At 47.6% G+C, this 26364-nt stretch overlaps 1 protein-coding gene across 1 annotated transcript in view; it reads right to left on the bottom strand.

The window, feature by feature from the left end:
- Positions 1 to 280: 280 nt before the first annotated feature.
- RPE65 (retinoid isomerohydrolase RPE65) overlaps positions 281 to 26364 on the bottom strand; it is a 64657-nt gene continuing 38573 nt past the window's right edge. The window contains 5 exon segments of the mRNA XM_063939114.1: positions 281 to 696; positions 699 to 817; positions 1874 to 1985; positions 10187 to 10281; positions 13358 to 13472. Coding sequence (XP_063795184.1) covers positions 511 to 696; positions 699 to 817; positions 1874 to 1985; positions 10187 to 10281; positions 13358 to 13472 — 627 coding nt within the window. The 3' untranslated portion in view covers positions 281 to 510.

The following is a 26364-nucleotide window of genomic DNA, read 5'->3' as shown; positions in this document are numbered from 1 at the left end:
CTGATCACTTATGGTCATCTAACTCCATTTGTAATTTTCCCCCTATTGTGTATGAACTTGGGGTTTGGTTATTTTACATGGCATGTGTCGTAGAGGCAGGAAACCTATAGCGCTCCAGCTGTTACAGGACTACAAGTCTCAGCATTCCTGGTAGGCTGTGTTGTTGTTCCACAACAGCTAGTGAGTCATAGGTCGTGTCGGCCTGATGCCCATACTGAGGTCTCCACAGGGATGTGATGATAAATAGCTGGAGAACTGGAGATGAGGTCAGCAACCAGCGTAATGTAAAACAGATTTATTACCAAGCCACAACAAAGCTATAAAACCTCATTTCCTGGCTACAATCAGTGGACATATACACACACTATATATATATATATATATATATATATATATATATATATATATATATATATTATATAGATTCTACATTGGACAGAAAATGTGCAGCTTTCGTATACAGAAGGCGTTTGTCACGATCTTCTCTCCCCGTGTATGATCTGCGCGTGTCTACGGACTCACGGCCACAGAAAGTATGCGAGAGCCACCGTGACCCAATGCTCCCCTCCAATCGGAGCTGTACCCAGTCCCTGTGATGTAACGATGCGCTGCGCAGGAGCACCGCTGTTTTATACGTCGCATCATCTCGCAGTGGAAGACGCTATTTAGGCATTTTTGAACATTCCATGGAAGGTGACGGGAATGTTGGTGTCAACCTCCGCTCTGGCGATTTCGCTCATGTCCTTGGCGTCCAAGATGAGGAGGAAAGACGGCTTGTGCCCCACAGCCGGGCTGATGGCCACGCTGAGTATCACACCTGCGGAACAAAGCAATAAGGGTCGGTGCAATGTTAGGTGATCAAGGTTCTGCGTAAAACAATTAGCCAGAATCTAAAGTCTTTATTCTAGGTATAGAATTTCTGCAACATTAATCAAAGGAACAAGAGACGCAGATGGCGGACGCAAGTGGCGCACATGTCTGAGTCTCAAGGCGCATGCGTCCTGATGGTTTACAGATGGCGTGCGCAGTTCTAATTAAGATGCAGGGAGAAGGGATTTCAGTGGACGTAACTGGGAGGTAACAGGCAGATGCGGGCGTGTCGCGGCCAGTTACCGCATATACAAACGTTGCAATGGGCCCAGTGGCCAGGTTGCGACGGACATTCTGAGCAATCCCAGGGCTTGCGTAAAGACTGATGATGCATCTTTGGGCGTAAGCAGTGGATTAGGGCCGCAGGCGCCTCTGTACAAATTCCAGCGGTTGCATTAGCATAATTGCGCAGTAGCGCTGCGCACAAAAACCACAAAGCAGTGTACAAGCTGGAGATGGGCAGGCCTAGAACAACCTGTAGCCTAGGGCTGGCCAATCTGTGACTCTGCACCTGTTGTGAAACTACAACTCCCATTATGCTTTAGTAGCTGATCAGAGGGAGGGTATGCTGAGACTTGTAGTTTCACAACTGCTGGAGAACCACAGGTTGACCAGGCCTGCTGTAGCTAATCAAAGCATTAGTATTTTCACAGCAGCACAAAGTATTTCAGGTCAGCCAAATACTGTACTGTGTGCGGACATGTTTGAAAAGCTGACTATCTGCCCATACGTCGTCTCATGTGAGGCTCCTGCCCGGCTGCTGCAGGGAGATTGTGTCTTTCAAAGCAATTGTGACTTTTCTGTGTTTGCTTAAGCTGTTGGCTCCTAGCAGGTTTCAGTGACATCACCGTTAGCGGCGCCCCTCCCTCACATATCAATCTCCAGACTGCGCAGGACAGGAAATCAGCCATCTATTGCTTAGAAAAGGCGTATTAAGCTCACGCTGCTGCCGATATTCCGTATCAGGCATAGACCATTCCATCATCGTTTCCTCTGTTCTTACCGTCATCTTCTTCTATGGCGTCTGGGGAGGAGACAAATATGGGCTCGGAGGGGTAGGTGTTGGGCTCTTGCCATACCCAGGTCTCTTTGGTCTTGACGTTCAGTTTGGAAAGCTAAGAGTATTAAGATGTTGGGTGTCCATTAACAATCATGTAACTCAAGTGTGGTATACTATGTCAGATACTGTATACTATGCCAGGTGTACTGTGCTAGGTATATGCCAGGTACTGTATACTATACCAGGTATACTGTGCTAGGTATATGCCATGCACTGTATACTATGCCAGGTGTATTGTGCTAGCTATATGCCAGGTACTGTATACTATGCCAGGAGTACTGTGCTACGTGTATGCCAGGAGTACTGTGCTACGTGTATGCCAGGAGTACTGTGCTAGGTATATGCCAGGTATTGTATACTATGCCAGGAGTACTGTGCTAGCTATATGCCAGGTATTGTATACTATGCCAGGAGTACTGTGCTAGCTATATGCCAGGTACTGTATACTATGCCAGGAGTACTGTGCTAGGTATATGTCAGGTACTGTATACTATGCCAGGAGTACTGTGCTAGGTATATGCCAGGTTGTGTATACTATGCCAGGTGTACTGTGCTATGTATATGCCAGGTATTACATACTATGCCAGGAGTACTGTGCTAGGTATAGGCCAGGTACTGTATACTATGCCAGGAGTACTGTGCTACGTATATGCCAGGAGTACTGTGCTATGTATATGCCAGGTATTGCATACTATGCCAGGAGTACTGTGCTATGTATATGCCAGGTATTGCATACTATGCCAGGAGTACTGTGCTAGGTATATGCCAGGTATTGCATACTATGCCAGGAGTACTGTGCTAGGTATATGCCAGGTACTGTATACTATGCCAGGAGTACTGTGCTAGCTATATGCCAGGTATTGCATACTATTCCAGGAGTGCTATGCTACGTATATGCCAGGTACTGTGCTACGTGTATGCCAGGAGTACTGTGCTAGGTATAGGCCAGGTACTGTATACTATGCCAGGAGTACTGTGCTACGTGTATGCCAGGAGTACTGTGCTAGGTATAGGCCAGGTACTGTATACTATGCCAGGAGTACTGTGCTACGTATATGCCAGGTACTGTATACTATGCCAGGAGTACTGTGCTACGTATATGCCAGGAGTACTGTGCTAGGTATAGGCCAGGTACTGTATACTATGCCAGGAGTACTGTGCTAGCTATATGCCAGGTACTGTATACTATGCCAGGAGTACTGTGCTAGCTATATGCCAGGTATTGCATACTATGCCAGGAGTACTGTGCTAGCTATATGCCAGGTACTGTATACTATGCCAGGAGTACTGTGCTATGTATATGCCAGGTACTGTATATTATGCCAGGAGTACTGTGATAGCTATATGCCAGGTATTGTATACTATGCCAGGAGTACTGTGCTAGGTATAGGCCAAGTACTGTATACTATGCCAGGAATACTGTGCTAGGTATATGCCAGGTATTGCATACTATGCCAGGAGTACTGTGCTAGATATATGCCAGGTACTGTATACTATGCCAGAAGTACTGTGCTAGGTATATGCCAGGTACTGTATACTATGCCAGGAGTACTGTGCTAGGTATAGGCCAGGTACTGTATACTATGCCAGGAGTACTGTGCTACGTATATGCCAGGTACTGTATACTATGCCAGGAGTACTGTGCTAGGTATAGGCCAGGTACTGTATACTATGCCAGGAGTACTGTGCTACGTATATGCCAGGTACTGTATACTATGCCAGGAGTACTGTGCTAGCTATATGCCAGGTATTGTATACTATGCCAGGAGTACTGTGCTAGCTATATGCCAGGTACTGTATACTATGCCAGGAGTACTGTGCTAGGTATATGCCAGGTACTGTATACTATGCCAGGAGTACTGTGCTAGGTATATGCCAGGTTGTGTATACTATGCCAGGTGTACTGTGCTATGTATATGCCAGGTATTACATACTATGCCAGGAGTACTGTGCTAGGTATAGGCCAGGTACTGTATACTATGCCAGGAGTACTGTGCTACGTATATGCCAGGAGTACTGTGCTTGGTATAGGCCAGGTACTGTATACTATGCCAGGAGTACTGTGCTAGCTATATGCCAGGTACTGTATACTATGCCAGGAGTACTGTGCTAGGTATAGGCCAGGTACTGTATACTATGCCAGGAGTACTGTGCTAGCTATATGCCAGGTATTGCATACTATGCCAGGAGTACTGTGCTAGGTATATGCCAGGTAGTGTATACTATGCCAGGAGTACTGTGCTATGTATATGCAAGGTATTGCATACTATGCCAGGAGTACTGTGCTAGGTATATGCCAGGTATTGTATACTATGCCAGGAGTACTGTGCAAGGTATATGCCAGGTACTGTATACTATGCCAGGAGTACTGTGCTAGCTATATGCCAGGTATTGCATACTATTCCAGGAGTGCTATGCTACGTATATGCCAGGAGTACTGTGCTAGGTATAGGCCAGGTACTGTATACTATGCCAGGAGTACTGTGCTACGTATATGCCAGGTACTATATACTATGCCAGGAGTACTGTGCTAGGTATATGCCAGGTATTGTATACTATGCCAGGAGTACTGTGCTAGCTATATGCCAGGTATTGTATACTATGCCAGGAGTACTGTGCTAGGTATATGCCAGGTACTGTATACTATGCCAGGAGTACTGTGCTATGTAAATGCCAGGTATTGCATACTATGCCAGGAGTACTGTGCTATGTAAATGCCAGGTATTGCATACTATGCCAGGAGTACTGTGCTAGGTATATGCCAGGTATTGTATACTATGCCAGGAGTACTGTGCTAGGTATATGCCAGGTACTGTATACTATGCCAGGAGTACTGTGCTAGGTATATGCGAGGTATTGTATACTATGCCAGGAGTACTGTGCTAGCTATATGCCAGGTATTGTATACTATGCCAGGAGTACTGTGCTAGGTATAGGCCAGGTACTGTATACTATGCCAGGAGTACTGTGCTAGGTATATGCCAGGTATTGTATACTATGCCAGGAGTACTGTGCTAGCTATATGCCAGGTACTATATACTATGCCAGGAGTACTGTGCTAGGTATATGCCAGGTATTGTATACTATGCCAGGAGTACTGTGCTAGCTATATGCCAGGTATTGTATACTATGCCAGGAGTACTGTGCTAGGTATAGGCCAGGTACTGTATACTATGCCAGGAGTACTGTGCTACGTATATGCCAGGAGTACTGTGCTAGGTATATGCCAGGTATTGTATACTATGCCAGGAGTACTGTGCTAGCTATATGCCAGGTATTGTATACTATGCCAGGAGTACTGTGCTATGTAAATGCCAGGTATTGCATACTATGCCAGGAGTACTGTGCTAGGTATATACCAGGTACTGTATACTATGCCAGGAGTACTGTGCTATGTATATGCCAGGTATTGCATACTATGCCAGGAGTACTGTGCTAGGTATATGCCAGGTATTTTATACTATGCCAGGAGTACTGTGCTAGGTATATGCCAGGTACTGTATACTATGCCAGGAGTACTGTGCTAGCTATATGCCAGGTATTGCATACTATTCCAGGAGTGCTATGCTACGTATATGCCAGGTACTGTGCTACGTGTATGCCAGGAGTACTGTGCTAGGTATAGGCCAGGTACTGTATACTATGCCAGGAGTACTGTGCTACGTATATGCCAGGAGTACTGTGCTAGGTATAGGCCAGGTACTGTATACTATGCCAGGAGTACTGTGCTACGTATATGCCAGGAGTACTGTGCTAGGTATAGGCCAGGTACTGTATACTATGCCAGGAGTACTGTGCTAGGTATAGGCCAGGTACTATATACTATGCCAGGAGTACTGTGCTAGGTATATGCCTGGTACTGTATACTATGCCATGAGTACTGTGCTAGCTATATGCCAGGTACTGTATACTATGCCAGGAGTACTGTGCTAGGTATAGGCCAGGTACTATATACTATGCCAGGAGTACTGTGCTAGCTATATGCCAGGTATTGTATACTATGCCAGGTGTACTGTGCTAGCTATATGCCAGGTACTGTATACTATGCCATGAGTACTGTGCTAGCTATATGCCAGGTACTGTATACTATGCCAGGAGTACTGTGCTAGCTATATGCCAGGTATTGTATACTATGCCAGGAGTACTGTGCTAGGTATAGGCCAGGTACTGTATACTATGCCAGGAGTACTGTGCTAGGTATATGCCAGGTATTGTATACTATGCCAGGAGTACTGTGCTAGGTATAGGCCAGGTACTGTATACTATGCCAGGAGTACTGTGCTAGGTATATGCCAGGTAGTGTATACTCTGCCAGGTGTACTGTGCTATGTATATGCCAGGTATTGCATACTATGCCAGGAGTACTGTGCTAGGTATATGCCAGGTACTGTATACTATACCAGGAGTACTGTGCTAGCTATATGCCAGGTATTGCATACTATGCCAGGAATACTGTGCTAGATATATGCCAGGTACTGTATACTATGCCAGGAGTACTGTGCTATGTATATGCCAGGTACTGTATACTATACCAGGAGTACTGTGCTAGCTATATGCCAGGTAGTGTATACTCTGCCAGGTGTACTGTGCTATGTATATGCCAGGTACTGTATACTATGCCAGGAGTACTGTGCTATGTATATGCCAGGTACTGTATACTATACCAGGAGTACTGTGCTAGCTATATGCCAGGTATTGCATACTATGCCAGGAATACTGTGCTAGATATATGCCAGGTACTGTATACTATGCCAGGAGTACTGTGCTAGGTATATGCCAGGTAGTGTATACTATGCCAGGAGTACTGTGCTATGTATATGCCAGGTACTGTATACTATGTCAGGAGTACTGTGCTATGTATATGCCAGGTATTGCATACTATGCCAGGAGTACTGTGCTAGGTATATGCCAGGTACTGTATACTATGCCAGGAGTACTGTGCTATGTATATGCCAGATATTGCATACTATTCCAGGAGTACTGTGCTAGGTATATGCCAGGTATTGTATACTATGCCAGGAGTACTGTGTTAGGTATATGCCAGGTATTGTATACTATGCCAGGAGTACTGTGCTACGTGTATGCCAGGAGTACTGTGCTAGGTATAGGCCAGGTACTGTATACCATGCCAGGAGGAGTACTGTGCTAGGTATATGCCAGGTATTGCATACTATGCCAGGAGTACTGTGCTAGGTATATGCCTGGTACTGTATACTATGCCAGGAGTACTGTGCTAGGTATATGCCAGGTATTGTATACTATGCCAGGAGTACTGTGCTAGGTATATGCCAGGTACTGTATACTATGCCAGGAGTACTGTGCTAGATATATGCCAGGTACTGTATACTATGCCAGGAGTACTGTGCTATGTAAATGCCAGGTATTGCATACTATGCCAGGAGTACTGTGCTATGTAAATGCCAGGTATTGCATACTATGCCAGGAGTACTGTGCTAGGTATATGCCAGGTATTGTATACTATGCCAGGAGTACTGTGCTAGGTATATGCCAGGTACTGTATACTATGCCAGGAGTACTGTGCTAGGTATATGCCAGGTATTGTATACTATGCCAGGAGTACTGTGCTAGCTATATGCCAGGTATTGTATACTATGCCAGGAGTACTGTGCTAGGTATAGGCCAGGTACTGTATACTATGCCAGGAGTACTGTGCTACGTATATGCCAGGTACTATATACTATGCCAGGAGTACTGTGCTAGGTATATGCCAGGTATTGTATACTATGCCAGGAGTACTGTGCTAGCTATATGCCAGGTATTGTATACTATGCCAGGAGTACTGTGCTAGGTATAGGCCAGGTACTGTATACTATGCCAGGAGTACTGTGCTACGTATATGCCAGGAGTACTGTGCTAGGTATATGCCAGGTATTGTATACTATGCCAGGAGTACTGTGCTAGCTATATGCCAGGTATTGTATACTATGCCAGGAGTACTGTGCTATGTAAATGCCAGGTATTGCATACTATGCCAGGAGTACTGTGCTAGGTATATACCAGGTACTGTATACTATGCCAGGAGTACTGTGCTATGTATATGCCAGGTATTGCATACTATGCCAGGAGTACTGTGCTAGGTATATGCCAGGTATTGCATACTATGCCAGGAGTACTGTGCTAGGTATATGCCAGGTACTGTATACTATGCCAGGAGTACTGTGCTAGCTATATGCCAGGTATTGCATACTATTCCAGGAGTGCTATGCTACGTATATGCCAGGTACTGTGCTACGTGTATGCCAGGAGTACTGTGCTAGGTATAGGCCAGGTACTGTATACTATGCCAGGAGTACTGTGCTACGTGTATGCCAGGAGTACTGTGCTAGGTATAGGCCAGGTACTGTATACTATGCCAGGAGTACTGTGCTACGTATATGCCAGGAGTATTGTGCTAGGTATAGGCCAGGTACTGTATACTATGCCAGGAGTACTGTGCTACGTATATGCCAGGAGTACTGTGCTAGGTATAGGCCAGGTACTGTATACTATGCCAGGAGTACTGTGCTAGGTATAGGCCAGGTACTATATACTATGCCAGGAGTACTGTGCTAGGTATATGCCAGGTACTGTATACTATGCCAGGAGTACTGTGCTAGCTATATGCCAGGTATTGTATACTATGCCAGGAGTACTGTGCTAGCTATATGCCAGGTATTGTATACTATGCCAGGAGTACTGTGCTAGCTATATGCCAGGTATTGTATACTATGCCAGGAGTACTGTGCTAGCTATATGCCAGGTATTGTATACTATGCCATGAGTACTGTGCTAGCTATATGCCAGGTACTGTATACTATGCCAGGAGTACTGTGCTAGCTATATGCCAGGTATTGTACACTATGCCAGGAGTACTGTGCTAGGTATAGGCCAGGTACTGTATACTATGCCAGGAGTACTGTGCTAGGTATATGCCAGGTATTGTATACTATGCCAGGAGTACTGTGCTAGGTATAGGCCAGGTACTGTATACTATGCCAGGAGTACTGTGCTAGGTATATGCCAGGTAGTGTATACTATGCCAGGAGTACTGTGCTATGTATATGCCAGGTACTGTATACTATGTCAGGAGTACTGTGCTATGTATATGCCAGGTATTGCATACTATGCCAGGAGTACTGTGCTAGGTATATGCCAGGTACTGTATACTATGCCAGGAGTACTGTGCTATGTATATGCCAGGTATTGCATACTATTCCAGGAGTACTGTGCTAGGTATATGCCAGGTATTGTATACTATGCCAGGAGTACTGTGTTAGGTATATGCCAGGTATTGTATACTATGCCAGGAGTACTGTGCTACGTGTATGCCAGGAGTACTGTATACTATGCCAGGAGGAGTACTGTGCTAGGTATATGCCAGGTATTGCATACTATGCCAGGAGTACTGTGCTAGGTATATGCCTGGTACTGTATACTATGCCAGGAGTACTGTGCTAGGTATATGCCAGGTACTGTATACTATGCCAGGAGTACTGTGCTAGGTATATGCCAGGTACTGTATACTATGCCAGGTGTACTGTGCTACGTATATGCCAGGTATTGTATACTATGCCAGGAGTACTGTGCTATGTATATGCCAGGTATTGTATACTATGCCAGGAGTACTGTGCTAGGTATATGCCAGGTACTGTATACTATGCCAGGAGTACTGTGCTAGGTATATGCCAGGTATTGCATACTATTCCAGGAGTACTGTGCTAGGTATATGCCAGGTATTGTATACTATGCCAGAAGTACTGTGCTAGGTATATGCCAGGTACTGTATACTATGCCAGGAGTACTGTGCTAGGTATATGCCAGGTATTGCATACTATTCCAGGAGTACTGTGCTATGTATATGCCAGGTATTGTATACTATGCCAGGAGTACTGTGCTAGGTATATGCCAGGTACTGTATACTATGCCAGGTGTACTGTGCTACGTATATGCCAGGTATTGTATACTATGCCAGGTGTACTGTGCTAGTCATACTAGGCTTGGTATATGGTAGGGGTACTAAACAAGGTATAGGACATGTGTAATAAGTGTGCTAGAGTAGGTATATACCAATCATGCTTGGCTAGGTATACGGTAGGTGTTCCATGCCAGTCATTCTATGCAAGGTATATGGTAGGAGTAATATGTTAGGTATATCATGCTGGGCGCACTATGCTAAGTATATACAAAGCCAGGTATACGGCAGGTATACTATGCCAGGCCATCTATACAAGGAAACAGAATTCTGGATATTCTTACTCTGTCTGGAACAAAATTATTCAGTCCCAGTCCATACGCGTAGGAGTAGTCTTTGCCACCATACATTTTGTAGTTGATTTGTGGAAATTCAAAGGCTGTTGAAATAAGGACATAAGAATGAGTAGTTAGGACATATTTGATAAATCTAAAGATTTATTTTAAAAGTATTATTCAGTAAATGTTCAGTTTAGCAGTTTTGTATAAAGAGAATTTCACTACTGTGGCTAAACTATGGCAGCAGCACAGCGCCACCCAGTGGACGGACAGACTATGGCAGCAGCGCCACCCAGTGGACGGACAGACTATGGCAGCAGCGCCACCCAGTGGACGGACAGACTATGGCAGCAGCACAGCTCCACCCAGTGGACATACAGAGATACACCTCACATGTGGTTTTAAAAATTTTAACACTGAAAGTAGTTAGCCTCGTTTTTTTTACCACTGATGAGAAAAAGCAGCTATTCTATACATTGTAGATAGAGTACAGAAAGCTATTATATGACAGGAATATAAATGAGAGGCTGCTGAATTACTGAGCTTATATATATATATAGAATTGGAGACCACGGCGCTCGGGTGCAATTTATGTGGTAATTGTGCACAGAATATACAGTAAAGGTGTTGTTTTAAAATTATGATAAAACGTAGTGAATATAGTAAAGAAAGTATGTGAGGTAAAAATCCCTATTTCATATAAAAGCACTTCTCAATAAATTATCAGAGCGGCAGCTTGTAATACATATAGATATGCTTGGCGTGCATATAAAATTTGTTGCAAGAATTGGGAAAACAAGCGCCCAAGAGTGTGATTATTAGGGTCAGGGAAAATGAAGGTATAGAGAAACGGATGATAAGGATCGATTTAAAACACTTATCTGGTAGGTAGAGACTTGACTCAAGTAGTAGTCTTTTTGTGGATTAAGAACATGCGGATAAAACAGAAGAAAACTAACATAGTGTGTACCGTTTATGTAACGTATTATGTTACTGTTTGGTTTTACAGGCCTTATTAGGGAACTAGCTTATTCCCACAGAGTATAAATTTATAGCCTGAGCAGTATGTATATTACAAATACAAAAAATTTAATAACATAATCACATAAAAATACACATAAAAATAGCTGTATAGCATGCGTACAGAATAAAAATTATATCAGGCTTATCTGTCCATGAAAATGACTGAAATGCATGCGTACAGGATTTAAAATAGTTTTAGGCTTATCTGTCCATCAAGAGGAGGTGTCTGCAGGTACTCCAAACGCGTTTCGTCCGTCTGCAACAGGACTTCATCAAGGGGATCCTGTACGCATGCATTTCAGTCATTTTCATGGACAGATAAGCCTGATATAATTTTTAAGCTAGTTCCCTAATAAGGCCTGTAAAACCAAACAGTAACATAATACGTTACATAAACGGTACACACTATGTTAGTTTTCTTCTGTTTTATCCGCATGTTCTTAATCCACAAAAAGACTACTACTTGAGTCAAGTCTCTACCTACCAGATAAGTGTTTTAAATCGATCCTTATCATCCGTTTCTCTATACCTTCATTTTCCCTGACCCTAATAATCACACTCTTGGGCGCTTGTTTTCCCAATTCCAACAATATATATATATATATATATATATATATATACACACACATTACATTAAGTTACTATGCCCACCAATGTCTTCCTCTCCTCTGCAGCAGGTTGCCATGCCAGGAGGAAGAGGCGTCTGTGGGCAGGTAATGACAGACAGATAGACACTTAGTGTAACCTATGTTTGCCGGTGTGTCATTGTGTCAGGCAGCTGTTACACAGCGACAGATTTGCTTTAAGACATCTCATCCCATTCTGCTCATTGAACAACTTTTAAGAGAGAAACAACTGTGTAATTACAGACCTTATAATGAATGCAATGGAACTACAATAGTAGCTTATGATAATGGAAGAATATTGTTACAATTGTAAATAATTATCTTTCCCACATAGATAAAGGGGTTGTCTTCTGGGCATATGCCTCCGTTGTGACTCCCTCACCTATTTAGCAAATGAGAGGGATTTCTGCCAGCACCAGCCCACCGCGACTGAGGACGGGAGCGGATATGTGCGGTAAGGAAGGTGGGGGGAGGACTGAATCTCTCCAGACCAAGGGGCAAATTTACTAAGCCTGGGAGAGATATAAAGTACAAACCAATCAGCTCCTGTCATTTTTCAAACACAGCCTGTAACATGGCAGGTGCGAGCTGATTGGCTGGTACTTTATCTCTCTCCACTTTCAAGTCATGTAACAATGAAAATTAAATGTGGGTTGAGATTAATAAAGCAGCGGCTTCAGGTCTGCGGTATGTGTGTATGTGTGTGTGTGTATATATATATATATATATATATATATATATATATATATATATATATATATATATACATAGCATATTAAACATACATACAGTACACGTATATATACACATGTGTATATATATCGTGTGTGTGTGTGTGGTTATATGTATGTATATACATGTGTATATATGTATGCACATGGATATATATGTACTATAATTCAAATAAAGTAAACTTTTATTAAGCACTTACAAGTGCCACCAGGAAGACAGCAGGCTGCAGAGGACGCTAGACAGCCATTAATAATACTCATGCAGCAAAAAAAAATAAAAAAAATATATATATATATATATATACATAATTTTTTATTTTTTTTGGAGGGGGGGCTTCTGGGTGCTTGGAACCAACCCCCCCCCCCACCCCCCCCCCCTGCGTGCGCCACTGGGGATAGGTCAGAAGTGTGTAGCCCTATTGAGTACTATGGACATTTTACAAGAGGTAAAGGTAATAAGCTGATAACAGAGAATAATAGCATGGTATCACTTTAAAGTAACTAATGTCAAATGTCCTTTTGGACAGGATATTTACACGTCAATCTGTGAACGTTGTCTTGCTCAGTTCAGCTGTTTGTTACTTAGGGGTTAATTCAAGTAGGCTCAATGCCCGCTGCGCATATATTTGCCAGTTACAGTAACCACATGGACAATTTTCCCGGGCACCGCTGTGGGTGTGATGTGAGATCAGCGATGCAGGTGCCCCGCAATGGGCTGTTCCGGGAAACGCAATGTTCAGCACATCCCAGCTAACTGGATTGACCCCTTAATACAACGTTTCAGAATAGGTACAAACCTTGTCTAGGACCTGAGAAGAGGACCTCCGGCTCCAGCCAGATGGTGTCGTCGCTGCGCAGCGTGGCTGTGGCTGTAGTGTAAGGCAGAGACACCAGGTTCTTCCCTACGTCGTTCTGGGGGGAAATAAGGAGTCAGAATGGCGTTATGGATTACAGTGTGCGCAGGAGGAGGAGAGGCTGCTTCCATTGTTACTGTATGGAAGTGATGCCTGGAACTGAGGCCCTGTCCTCTCACAGAGCTAATTATCTAATCCACACGTTCTCAGACTCAGTCCTCAGGACCCCATACAGTCCATGTTTTCCAGCTCACCTGTGGATCTTTTCAAATGTGACAGCTGGTGATGCGCAGTGCTCTTGCCGGGTGACCTGGAAAGTGTGACCTGTGTGGGGTCCTGAGGACAGAGTTTGAGAGCCTGTGATCTAATCTTTACTCATTACCACAGACTCCCGCACAGTGAATATAATGGTACCAGCAGGCCCGTCGCTACCCGCTCAGTAAAGGGATGCAGAGCAGGTAGGCACCAGGCTGGAAAGGTGCTCTCCCTGCTCTGCATCCCTGTGCTGATGTCCCGGCTGCTGCGCTTGTCATACTGTAGGACAGGCAACAGCGCTGGGTGTTTGAAGTCTCCTCTACCCTCCCTGAATGACAGTGCAGTCAAAGTGTGCGGAGCAGCGGGACCAGAAAAGGGGCAGAGCTACATGGGACTGATGGGCGGCGCTACACTGGACCAGGCTGCAGCCTGATACACAGGACAGGAGAATGAGCTGCTCCAGCCAGACTTTTTTAGGTAAGTGGATGGTGAGTGAGAGAAAACGAGATTTATGGTAAGAACTTACCTTTGTTAAATCTCTTTCTGCGAGGTACACTGGGCTCCACAAGTCTGGACAATGGGGTGTAGAGTAGGATCTTGATCCGAGGTACCAACAGACTCAAAGCTTTGACTGTTCCCAGAATGCACAGCGCCGCCTCCTATATCACCCCGCCTCCCAGCACAGGAGCTCAGTTTTAGTTAACCAGCCCAATGCAGTAGCAGGAAAAGAGACGACAACGGTTAGTAGCCACATACACCACACTCTCACGACAAGAGAAGTGTCAGCGGCTAATGCCAAATGAACCCAAATAAGCTAAGTGCATCAGGGTGGGCGCCTTGTGGAGCCCAGTGTACCTCGCAGAAAGAGATTTAACAAAGGTAAGTTCTTACCATCAATCTCGTTTTCTGCTGCGGGGTACACTGGGCTCCACAAGGAATGGACAATGGGGATGTCCTAAAGCAGTTCCTTATGGGAGGGGACGCACTATAGCGGGCACAAGAACCCGGCGTCCAAAGGAAGCATCCTGGGAAGCGGCAGTATCGAAGGCATAGAACCTTATGAACGTGTTCGTGGAGGACCACGTAGCAGCCTTGCACAATTGTTCAAGGGTCGCACCACGTTGGGCCGCCCAAGAAGGTCCAACAGACCGAGTAGAATGGGCCATAATGTGAACAGGAGCAGAGAGACCAGCCTTCACATAAGCATGTGCAATCACCATTCTAATCCATCTGGCCAGAGTTTGCTTGTGAGCAGGCCAGCCACGTTTGTGAAATCCAAACAAAACAAAGAGAGAATCAGATTTTCGAATAAAAGCAATTCTCTTCACATAGATACGGAGAGCCCGTACCACATCCAAAGACCGCTCTTTGGGAGACAAATCAGGAGAGACAAGGGACGGAACCACAATCTCCTGATTAAGGTGGAACGAAGAAACCACCTTAGGTAAATATCCGGGACGAGTCCTAAGAACCACTCGGTCACGGTGAAAAATCAGATATGGGGAACTACAAGACAAGGCTACAAGACAATAGCCAGCAAGAACACCACCTTAAGGGAAAGCCACTTAAGGTCAGCTGAACCAAGAGGTTCGAATGGAGGCTCCTGCAACGCCTCCAAAACCACCGACAAGTCCCAAGGAGCCACAGGCGGGACGTAAAGTCGCAATTTTTCTCTGAAACCACACCGACAAGGCAGAAATATGAACCTTGAGGGAGGCCAGACGCAGGCCTAAATCTAGGCCCTGCTGCAGAAAAGCCAACAGTTTGGCTGTACTAAACTTGGAAGCGTCATAATTGTTAGATGCGCACCAAACAAAGTATGAATGCCAGACCCTATGGTAAATCCGAGCAGAAGCCGGTTTCCGGGCCCGCAACATAGTTTTCTGCCTTGTCGGCAACATAGTTTTAATGACCTCTTCAGAAAAAAACCCTTAGCCCTCAAGACGGAAGCTTCAAGAGCCACGCCGTCAAAGATAGCCGGGCTAGATCCTGGAAGACACAAGGGCCCTGAACGAGGAGGTCTGGGCGTTGTGGAAGTAGAAGTGGACGCTCTGACGATAGGCCTTGCAGGTCTGAGAACCAGTGCCGTCTGGGCCACGCCGGAGCTATGAGAAGCAGATTTCCTTTTACTTGCTTGAACTTCCGAATTACCCTGGGCAGGAGTGACACCGGAGGGAACACGTACGGCAGCCGAAACCTCCTCGGCACCGCCAGCGCATCCACAAATGCTGCTTGAGGATCCCTTGTCCTTGCTCCGAAGACCGGAACCTTGTGATTGTGTCGAGACGCCATCAGATCCACATCTGGAAGACCCCACCTTTCCACGAGGAGTTGAAACACTTCTGGATGGAGGCCCCACTCGCCGGCGTGTACGTCCTGTCGACTGAGAAAGTCCGCTTCCCAATTCAGGACTCCCGGAATGAATATTGCCTGTAGATGGCGTTCTGCCCAACGTAGAATCCGTGAGACTTCCTTCATTGCCAGACGGCTTCGAGTGCCGCCTTGATGATTTATGTAAGCCACTGTAGTGGCGTTGTCCGACTGTACTTGAACAGGACGGTTCTGAATCAAATGCTGGGCTAGGTTCAACGCATTGAAAACCGCCCGCAATTCCAGAATGTTGATCGAGAGGAGAGATTCCTCCTTGGTCCACCGACCCTGAAGGGAGTGTTGCTCCAGCACCGCGCCCCAACCTCTTAGACTGGCATCTGTCATCAACAGGACCCAGTTGGATATCCAGAAGGGACGGCCTCTGCACAATTGTTGGTCCTGGAGCCACCAGAGCAGCGACAGACGGACCTCCGGAGTCAAAGAGATCATATGAGACCTGATCCGGTGAGGCAGGCCGTCCCACTTGGCTAAGATCAGCCTCTGAAGGGGGCGAGAATGGAATTGAGCATACTCCACCATGTCGAATGCCGAGACCATGAGGCCCAGCACCTGCATTGCCGAATGTATCGACACTTGCGGACGAGAAAGGAAGCAACGAATCCTGTCCTGAAGCTTCAGGACTTTCTCCTGAGACAAGAACAACCTCTGGTTGTGAGTGTCCAACAGCGCTCAGGTGCACCATGCTCTGAGCAGGGACCAGGGAGGATTTCTTCCAGTTGATGAGCCACCCGTGGGCTTGTAGAAACTGGACCGTCATATCCAGATGACGCAGGAGAATATCTGTGGAATTTGCCAGGATTAACAAGTCGTCCAGATACGGCAGTATCCCGACTCCTTGATGGCGGAGTACCACCGTCATTACCGCCATAACTTTGGTGAAGACTCGCGGAGCCGTTGTTAAACCAAAAGGTAACGCTCGAAACTGGTAATGTAGGTTGCCAATAGCGAACCTCAGGTATTGTTGATGTGACACTGCTATAGGAATATGCAGGTAAGCATCCTGTATGTCCAGGGAGACCATGTAGTCCCCAGGTTCCAAGGCCAGAACTATCGAGCGAAGGGTTTCCATACGGAACTTGGAAACCTTCACAAACCTGTTCAATGCCTTCAGATTGAGAATGGGCCGGGAGGACCCATTCGGTTTCGGGACTAGAAACAGCGTGGAATAGTACACCCGGCCTCTCTGAGCAAGAGGCACCTGTACTACGACTCCTGTATCCAGGAGGGTCTGTACCACCGAATGTAGAGTGTTTGCCTTTGTCTGGTCCGACGGGACGTCTTTTTGGCAAATTCGATGAGGGGGTCGGTTTTTGAAGGCTATGGCGTAACCTCGAGTGACGACTTCCCGTACCCAGGCATCTGAAGTGGTCTTCAACCATTCCTGGGTATACCCTAGAAGCCGGCCCCCCACCCTGGGATCCCCCAGGGGGAGGCCCGCCCCGTCATGCTGCAGGCTTATCAGTCTTTGCAGCTGGCTGACGGGCAGCCCAGGCTCTTTTGGGCTTCGGCTTACCAGGTTTGGAAGGGCGGGTCTGCTTATGGTACGCCTGACCTTTTGCTTTACCTGAAGGATGAAAGGGGCGAAATGACGTGCCTTTTGCCTTCGACACAGAAGGAGCTGTATTAGGCAGACAGGCAGTTTTGGCAGTAGCCAAGTCAGCTACAATCTTATTTAAATCCTCCCCAAACAGAATATCTCCCTTAAAAGGGAGTACCTCCAGGGTTTTTCTAGAGTCCAGATCCATAGACCAGGATCTCAGCCACAATATCCGGCAAGCCAGGACTGACGTAGTAGAGGCCTTGGCTGCTAGGATACCGGCATCAGAAGCCGCCTCTTTAATATAGCGAGAAGCTGTGACAATATAAGACAAGCATTGTCTAGCATGGTCAGAGGAGATTTCAGCTTCTAACTCCAAGGCCCATGCTTCAATAGCCTCTGCAGCCCATGTAGCTGCAATAGTGGGCCTTTGTGCAGCACCCGTGAGGGTGTACATCGCTTTCAGACAATCCTCCACACGTTTCTCCGTAGGCTCTTTTAGAGACGTGACGGTAGTGACAGGTAGAGCTGAGGAAACCACCATCCTAGCCACATGCGAGTCTACTGGAGGAGGCGTTTCCCAATTCTTAGACAGCTCTGGCGCGAGGGGATAGCGAGCCAGCATCTTCTTTTGAGGCACAAACTTCATACCCGGGCTTTCCCAGGGTTCCTGACTTATATCCACTAGGTGGTCAGAGTGAGGTAAAACCTGCTTAACCACCTTCTGACGCTTGAACCTATCTGGTTTTTTAGGAGGAACGGATGGCTCGGGATCATCCGCAATCTGCAGAATTAACTTAATAGCCTCCACAAGATCAGGAACATCCACATGTGAACTACCCTCCCCATCAGCCGTATCTGAGTCAGAACCTGTGGGGTCAGTGTATGTGCTGTCTTCATCAGACGAGGTGTCAGTGACAGCAGTGGATTGTGAGGAGACGAGCGATCGCTTAGAGGACCTCTTGGATTTAGGCGAGCGATGGTCAGACTTTTTAGTAGTCAGGTACTGGTTCAACTTCTTTAATTGAGCAGATAAATCCTCCGCCCACGGCGGGTTAGCTGCAGGGAGCACATACGGTTGTACCGGCATTGGGGGTCCCATAGGGGGTGTTAGTTTATGAACTAGCGTATGCAGAAGCGTGGAAAAAGCGGCCCACGGAGGGTCAGTATGTGCCTCCGTTGCCACAGTCCCACTGGGGGGCAAGGAGCCCCCAGAACCAGAGCCCACAGCTGCTATATTCTCCTCATATGGGTCTGTGACTGCAGCAACACCGGCAGTGTGTTCAGCCCCAGAACCGTTACCCTCAGAAGCAGACATGATAGAACTTGCAGTATGAGGTAACACAGTACAATTATTAGGAGCACTATATCCCTAAACTCAAACCCCTGCGCAGTGTAGTCAGCACTAGCAGAGATAAAGGAGAGATATGGTGACTAAATCACAGAGAAAAATACGTAATACAGTATATCTTTGTGAAAATCCTATATTAAATAACACCTGACGCACCAAGCCCCCTCAGGTTATAGAATATAGGGATAGCAGGTTGAGTGAAAGACACGAAATGGACACCACTCAGCTATCAAATGCACACACAGATAGTCACAGTTTGTACAATGCAAAGGTTATTACTGACAATAATACTGCACTGGACTAGCTTACACAGCTATATAACAATAGATATAACAGTACACAGTAAGAACTGGATGTATATCACAGGGTAATTGTACTAGGAAACCCCTGACTTAATGCACTCTTTCTTAACTATTACTGTCTAAAAAGGCAGGTAGAATACTTAAGTGTCATGTAAAGGCACAGCGCTGACAACCAGGCGGCTTTACATAGGAGGATTTGTCCAAGCAGTCCCAGGAACAGTGAGCTGAGGGATAATGGCGCCGCAGACACTGACAGGGAGTGAGGGAGAGACAGATATGCAGCTCCAGGGCGGGAACATTTGCGGGAAATGGCGCCCTGGGGCTGGGGGAGGGGCTTCAGGTCTAAGCCTTATCCCCTCTGCTGGCAAAACCACCGGGTATTGTGGGCGATATAAGAATTGGTTTAGAGAGAAAACCTGACCTGCGCCCATGCCCTGGTGATCTAGTGGGATCGCTTGTACTGCCACAGTGTCCACCGCCAGCGCGCGCGGCCCGCCTCCCACTGACCGCGCCGGATCGCGATAAAGACTGGGTCCCGCAAGCGGGACCCACTTACCACCTCCCGAAGCGCGGCCACGCGATCCTGGAGAGCCCCAGCCGTGTGTGCCTAACTTGAAGTAAACCGGAGCCCCCGCTGTAGGTACCCGGCAACCAGGGCTCGGGAGTGTACAGCGCCGCTGGGGAGAGCTGGAGCCGCAGCAGAGAATGTCACAAGACATTTACCACTGCTGCTGCCCTGAAGTCTTCACTTTTTCTTCAGAAAAAATAAGATTTTACTTACCGATAAATCTATTTCTCGTAGTCCGTAGTGGATGCTGGGACTCCGTCAGGACCATGGGGATTAGCGGCTCCGCAGGAGACAGGGCACAAAAATAAAAGCTTTAGGACTAGGTGGTGTGCACTGGCTCCTCCCCCTATGACCCTCCTCCAAGCCTCAGTTAGGATACTGTGCCCGGACGAGCGTACACAATAAGGAAGGATTTTGAATCCCGGGTAAGACTCATACCAGCCACACCAATCACACCGTACAACTTGTGATCTGAACCCAGTTAACAGTATGACAAACGTAGGAGCCTCTGAACAGACGGCTCACAACAATAACAACCCGATTTTTTTGTAACAATAACTATGTACAAGTATTGCAGACAATCCGCACTTGGGATGGGCGCCCAGCATCCACTACGGACTACGAGAAATAGATTTATCGGTAAGTAAAATCTTATTTTCTCTGACGTCCTAGTGGATGCTGGGACTCCGTCAGGACCATGGGGATTATACCAAAGCTCCCAAACGGGCGGGAGAGTGCGGATGACTCTGCAGCACCGAATGAGAGAACTCCAGGTCCTCTTTAGCCAGGGTATCAAATTTGTAGAATTTTACAAACGTGTTCTCCCCCGACCACGTAGCTGCTCGGCAGAGTTGTAATGCCGAGACCCCTCGGGCAGCTGCCCAAGATGAGCCCACCTTCCTTGTGGAATGGGCCTTGATAGATTTAGGCTGTGGCAGGCCTGCCACAGAATGTGCAAGTTGAATTGTGCTACAAATCCAACGAGCAATCGTCTGCTTAGAAGCAGGAGCACCCAGCTTGTTGGGTGCATACAGTATAAACAGCGAGTCAGATTTTCTGACTCCAGCCGTCCTTGAAATATATATTTTCAATGCCCTGACAACGTCCAGCAACTTGGAATCCTCCAAATCGCTAGTAGCCGCAGGCACCACAATAGGCTGGTTCAGGTGAAACGCTGAAACCACCTTAGGCAGAAACTGAGGACGCGTCCGCAGTTCTGCCCTGTCCGAATGGAAAATCAGATATGGGCTTTTATACGATAAAGCCGCCAATTCTGACACTCTCCTGGCTGAAGCCAGGGCCAGTAGCATGGTTACTTTCCATGTAAGATATTTCAAATCCACCGATTTGAGTGGCTCAAACCAATGGGATTTGAGAAAATCCAAAACTACATTAAGATCCCACGGAGCCACTGGGGGCACAACCGGGGGCTGTATATGTAGTACTCCTTTTACAAAAGTCTGGACTTCAGGAACTGAAGCCAATTCTTTCTGGAAGAAAATCGACAGGGCCGAAATTTGAACCTTAATGGACCCTAATTTGAGGCCCATAGACAATCCTGTTTGCAGGAAATGTAGGAATCGACCCAGTTGAAATTCCTCCGTCGGGGCCTTCCTGGCCTCACACCACGCAACATATTTTCTCCAAATGCGGTGATAATGTTGTGCAGTCACCTCCTTCCTGGCTTTTACCAGGGTAGGGATGACCTCTTCCGGAATGCCTTTTTCCCTTAGAATTCGGCGTTCAACCGCCATGCCGTCAAACGCAGCCGCGGTAAGTCTTGGAATAGACACGGTCCCTGCTGAAGCAGGTCCCGTCTTAGAGGTAGAGGCCACGGATCTTCCGTGAGCATCTCCTGAAGTTCCGGGTACCAAGTTCTTCTTGGCCAATCCGGAGCCACGAGTATCGTTCTTACTCCCCTTTGCCGTATAATTCTCAGTACTTTTGGTATGAGAGGCAGAGGAGGAAACACATACACTGACTGGAACACCCACGGTGTTACCAGAGCGTCCACAGCTATTGCCTGAGGGTCTCTTGACCTGGCGCAATACCTGTCCAGTTTTTTGTTGAGGCGGGACGCCATCATATCCACCTTTTGGTTTTTCCCAACGGTTCACAATCATGTGGAAGACTTCTGGATGAAGTCCCCACTCTCCCGGGTGTAGATCGTGTCTGCTGAGGAAGTCCGCTTCCCAGTTGTCCACTCCCGGAATGAACACTGCTGACAGTGCTATCACATGATCTTCCGCCCAGCGAAGAATCCTTGCAGCTTCTGCCATTGCCCTCCTGCTTCTTGTGCCGCCCTGTCTGTTTACGTGGGCGACTGCCGTGATGTTGTCCGACTGGATCAACACCGGCTGACCCTGAAGCAGGGGTTTTGCCAGGCTTAGAGCATTGTAAATCGCTCTTAGCTCCAGTATATTTATGTGAAGAGACATCTCCAGGCTTGACCACACTCCCTGGAAGTTTCTTCCCTGTGTGACCGCTCCCCAGCCTCTCAGACTGGCATCCGTGGTCACCAGGACCCAGTCCTGTATGCCGAATCTGCGGCCCTCTAACAGATGAGCACTCTGCAACCACCACAGAAGAGACACCCTTGTCCGTGGAGACAAAGTTATCCGCTGATGCATCTGCAGATGCGATCCGGACCATTTGTCCAGCAGATCCCACTGAAAAGTTCGTGCGTGGAATCTGCCGAATGGAATCGCTTCGTAAGAAGCCACCATTTTTCCCAGGACTCTTGTGCATTGATGCACAGACACTTTTCCTGGTTTTAGGAGGTTCCTGACAAGTTCGGATAACTCCCTGGCTTTCTCCTCCGGAAGAAACACCTTTTTCTGAACCGTGTCCAGAATCATTCCCAGGAACAGCAGACGTGTCGTCGGGGTCAATTGAGATTTTGGAAAATTCAGAATCCACCCGTGCTGTTGCAGCACTACTTGGGTTAGTGCTACTACGTCCTCCAGCTGTTCTCTGGACCTTGCCCTTATCAGGAGATCGTCCAAGTAAGGGATAATTAATACGCCTTTTCTTCGCAGAAGAAACATCATTTCGGCCATTACCTTGGTAAAGACCCGAGGTGCCGTGGACAATCCAAACGGCAGCGTCTGAAACTGATAATGACAGTTTTGCACCACGAACCTGAGGTACCCTTGATGTGAAGGGCAAATTGGGACATGCAGGTAAGCATCCTTGATGTCCAGGGACACCATAAAGTCCCCTTCTTCCAGATTCGCTATCACTGCTCTGAGTGACTCCATCTTGAACTTGAATTTTTGTATGTACAGGTTCAAAGATTTCAGATTTAGAATAGGTCTTACCGAGCCGTCCGGCTTCGGTACCACAAATAGTGTGGAATAATACCCCTTTCCCTGTTGTAGGAGGGGTACCTTGACTATCACCTGCTGAGAATACAGCTTGTGAATGGCTTCCAATACCGTCGCCCTGTCTGAGGGAGACGTTGGCAGAGCAGACTTTAGGAACCGGCGAGGGGGAGACTTCTCGAATTCCAACCTGTAACCCTGAGATACTACCTGCAGGATCCAGGGGTCCACCTGTGAGTGAGCCCACTGTGCGCTGAAATTCTTGAGTCGACCCCCCACCGCCCCTGAGTCCGCTTGTAAAGCCCCAACGTCATGCTGAGGGCTTTGCAGAAGCCGGGGAGGGCTTCTGCTCCTGGGAGGGAGCTGCTTGGTGCACTCTCTTACCCTTTCCTTTGCCTCGGGGCAGATATGACTGTCCTTTTGCCCGCTTGTTCTTATAGGAACGAAAGGACTGCGGCTGAAAAGACGGTGTCTTTTTCTGTTGGGAGGGGACCTGAGGTAAAAAGGTGGATTTCCCGGCTGTTGCCGTTGCCACCAAATCCGATAGACCGACCCCAAATAATTCCTCCCCTTTATACGGCAATACTTCCATATGCCGTTTGGAATCCGCATCACCTGACCACTGTCGCGTCCATAAACTTCTTCTGGCAGATATGGACATCGCACTTACTCTCGATGCCAGAGTGCAAATATCCCTCTGAGCATCTCGCATATAAAGAAAAGCGTCCTTTAAGTGCTCTATAGTCAATAAAATACTGTCCCTATCCAGGGTATCAATATTTTCAGTCAGGGAATCCGACCAAACCACCCCAGCACTGCACATCCATGCAGAGGCGATGGCTGGTCGCAGTATAACACCAGTATGAGTGTATATACTTTTCAGGGTAGTTTCCAGCCTCCTATCAGCTGGATCCTTGAGGGCGGCCGTTTCAGGAGACGGTAACGCCACTTGTTTTGATAAGCGTGTGAGTGCCTTATCCACCCTAGGGGGTGTTTCCCAGCGCGCCCTAACCTCTGGCGGGAAAGGATATAATGCCAATAACTTCTTTGAAATTAGCAGTTTTCTATCGGGGTTAACCCACGCTTCATCACACACTTCATTCAATTCCTCTGATTCAGGAAAAACTACAGGTAGTTTTTTCAGACCCCACATAATACCCCTTTTTGTGGTACTTGCAGTATCAGAGATATGCAAAGCCTCCTTCATTGCCGTGATCATATAACGTGTGGCCCTACTGGAAAATACGTTTGTTTCTTCACCGTCGACACTAGATTCAGTGTCCGTGTCTGGGTCTGTGTCGACCGACTGAGGTAAAGGGCGTTTTACAGCCCCTGACGGTGTCTGAGACGCCTGGACAGGTACTAACTGGTTTGCCGGCCGTCTCATGTCGTCAACTGATTTTTGTAACGTGCTGACATTATCACGTAATTCCATAAACAAAGCCATCCATTCCGGTGTCGACTCCCTAGGGGGTGACATCACCATTACCGGCAATTGCTCCGCCTCCACACCAACATCGTCCTCATACATGTCGACACACACGTACCGACACACAGCAGACACACAGGGAATGCTCTTATCGAAGACAGGACCCCACTAGCCCTTTGGGGAGACAGAGGGAGAGTTTGCCAGCACACACCCAAGCGCTATAAATATATAGGAACAACCCTACAGAAGTGTTGTTTCCTTTATAGCAGCTTAATATATCAATATCGCCAAAAAAGTGCCCCCCCTCTCTGTTTTTTTACCCTGTTTCTGTAGTGCAGTGCAGGGGAGAGTCCTGGGAGCCTTCCTCGCAGCGGAGCTGTGCAGGAAAATGGCGCTGTGTGCTGAGGAGATAGGCCCCGCCCCCTATTTCGGCGGGCTCTTCTCCCGGTGTTTGTGAGACCTGGCAGGGGTTAAATACATCCATATAGCCCCAGGGGCTATATGTGATGTATTTTTAGCCAGAACAAGGTATTATCATTGCTGCCCAGGGCGCCCCCCCCCAGCGCCCTGCACCCTCAGTGACCGCTGGTGTGAAGTGTGCTGACAACAATGGCGCACAGCTGCAGTGCTGTGCGCTACCTCATGAAGACTGAGAAGTCTTCTGCCGCCGGTTTCTGGACCTCTTCACTTTTCGGCATCTGCAAGGGGGTCGGCGGCGCGGCTCCGGGACCGGACTCCATGGCTGGGTCTGTGTTCGATCCCTCTGGAGCTAATGGTGTCCAGTAGCCTAAGAAGCCAATCCATCCTGCACGCAGGTGAGTTCACTTCTTCTCCCCTAAGTCCCTCGTTGCAGTGAGCCTGTTGCCAGCAGGACTCACTGAAAATAAAAAACCTAATAACTTTTTCTAAGCAGCTCTTTAGGAGAGCCACCTAGATTGCACCCTGCTCGGACGGGCACAAAAACCTAACTGAGGCTTGGAGGAGGGTCATAGGGGGAGGAGCCAGTGCACACCACCTAGTCCTAAAGCTTTTATTTTTGTGCCCTGTCTCCTGCGGAGCCGCTAATCCCCATGGTCCTGACGGAGTCCCAGCATCCACTAGGACGTCAGAGAAAAAGCCTTTCTTAGGGCTGCCTGGAGCATGCCCTCTGTTAAGTGCCTGCTTACTGCAGCACCAACTAACAAACTGAGCTCCTGTGCTGGGAGGCGGGGTGATATAGGAGGCGGCGCTGTGCATTCTGGGAACAGTCAAAGCTTTGAGTCTGTTGGTGCCTCGGATCAAGATCCTACTCTACACCCCATTGTCCAGACTTGTGGAGCCCAGTGTAGCCCGCAGCAGAAAGTGTGTGACTGTGTATGTATGTAGATATGTATGTATGTGTATGTTTGATTGTGTGAGCATAAAGCATCACTGCTACAGGGGGCGTTGCGTGTGTAATCGTCACTGCAACAGGGGGCGTTACGCGTGCAAGCGTCACTGCGACAGGGGGCGTTACGCGTGCAAGCGTCACTGCGACGGGGCGTTACGCGTGCAAGCGTCACTGCGACGGGGCGTTACGCGTGCAAGCGTCACTGCGACAGGGCGTTACGCGTGCAAGCGTCACTGCGACAGGGGGCGTTACGCGTGCAAGCGTCACTGCGACGGGGCGTTACGCGTGCAAGCGTCACTGCGACAGGGGGCGTTACGCGTGCAAGCGTCACTGCGACAGGGGGCGTTACGCGTGCAAGCGTCACTGCGACAGGGGGCGCGGTGTTTGTCTAACAGTCACTGCTACAGGGGGTGTTGTGTATAAGT

The sequence above is a fragment of the Pseudophryne corroboree genome, chromosome 9 (assembly GCF_028390025.1).
Source record: "Pseudophryne corroboree isolate aPseCor3 chromosome 9, aPseCor3.hap2, whole genome shotgun sequence".
NCBI lineage: Eukaryota > Metazoa > Chordata > Amphibia > Anura > Myobatrachidae > Pseudophryne > Pseudophryne corroboree.
This window is presented reverse-complemented; position numbering and strand designations above follow the sequence as displayed.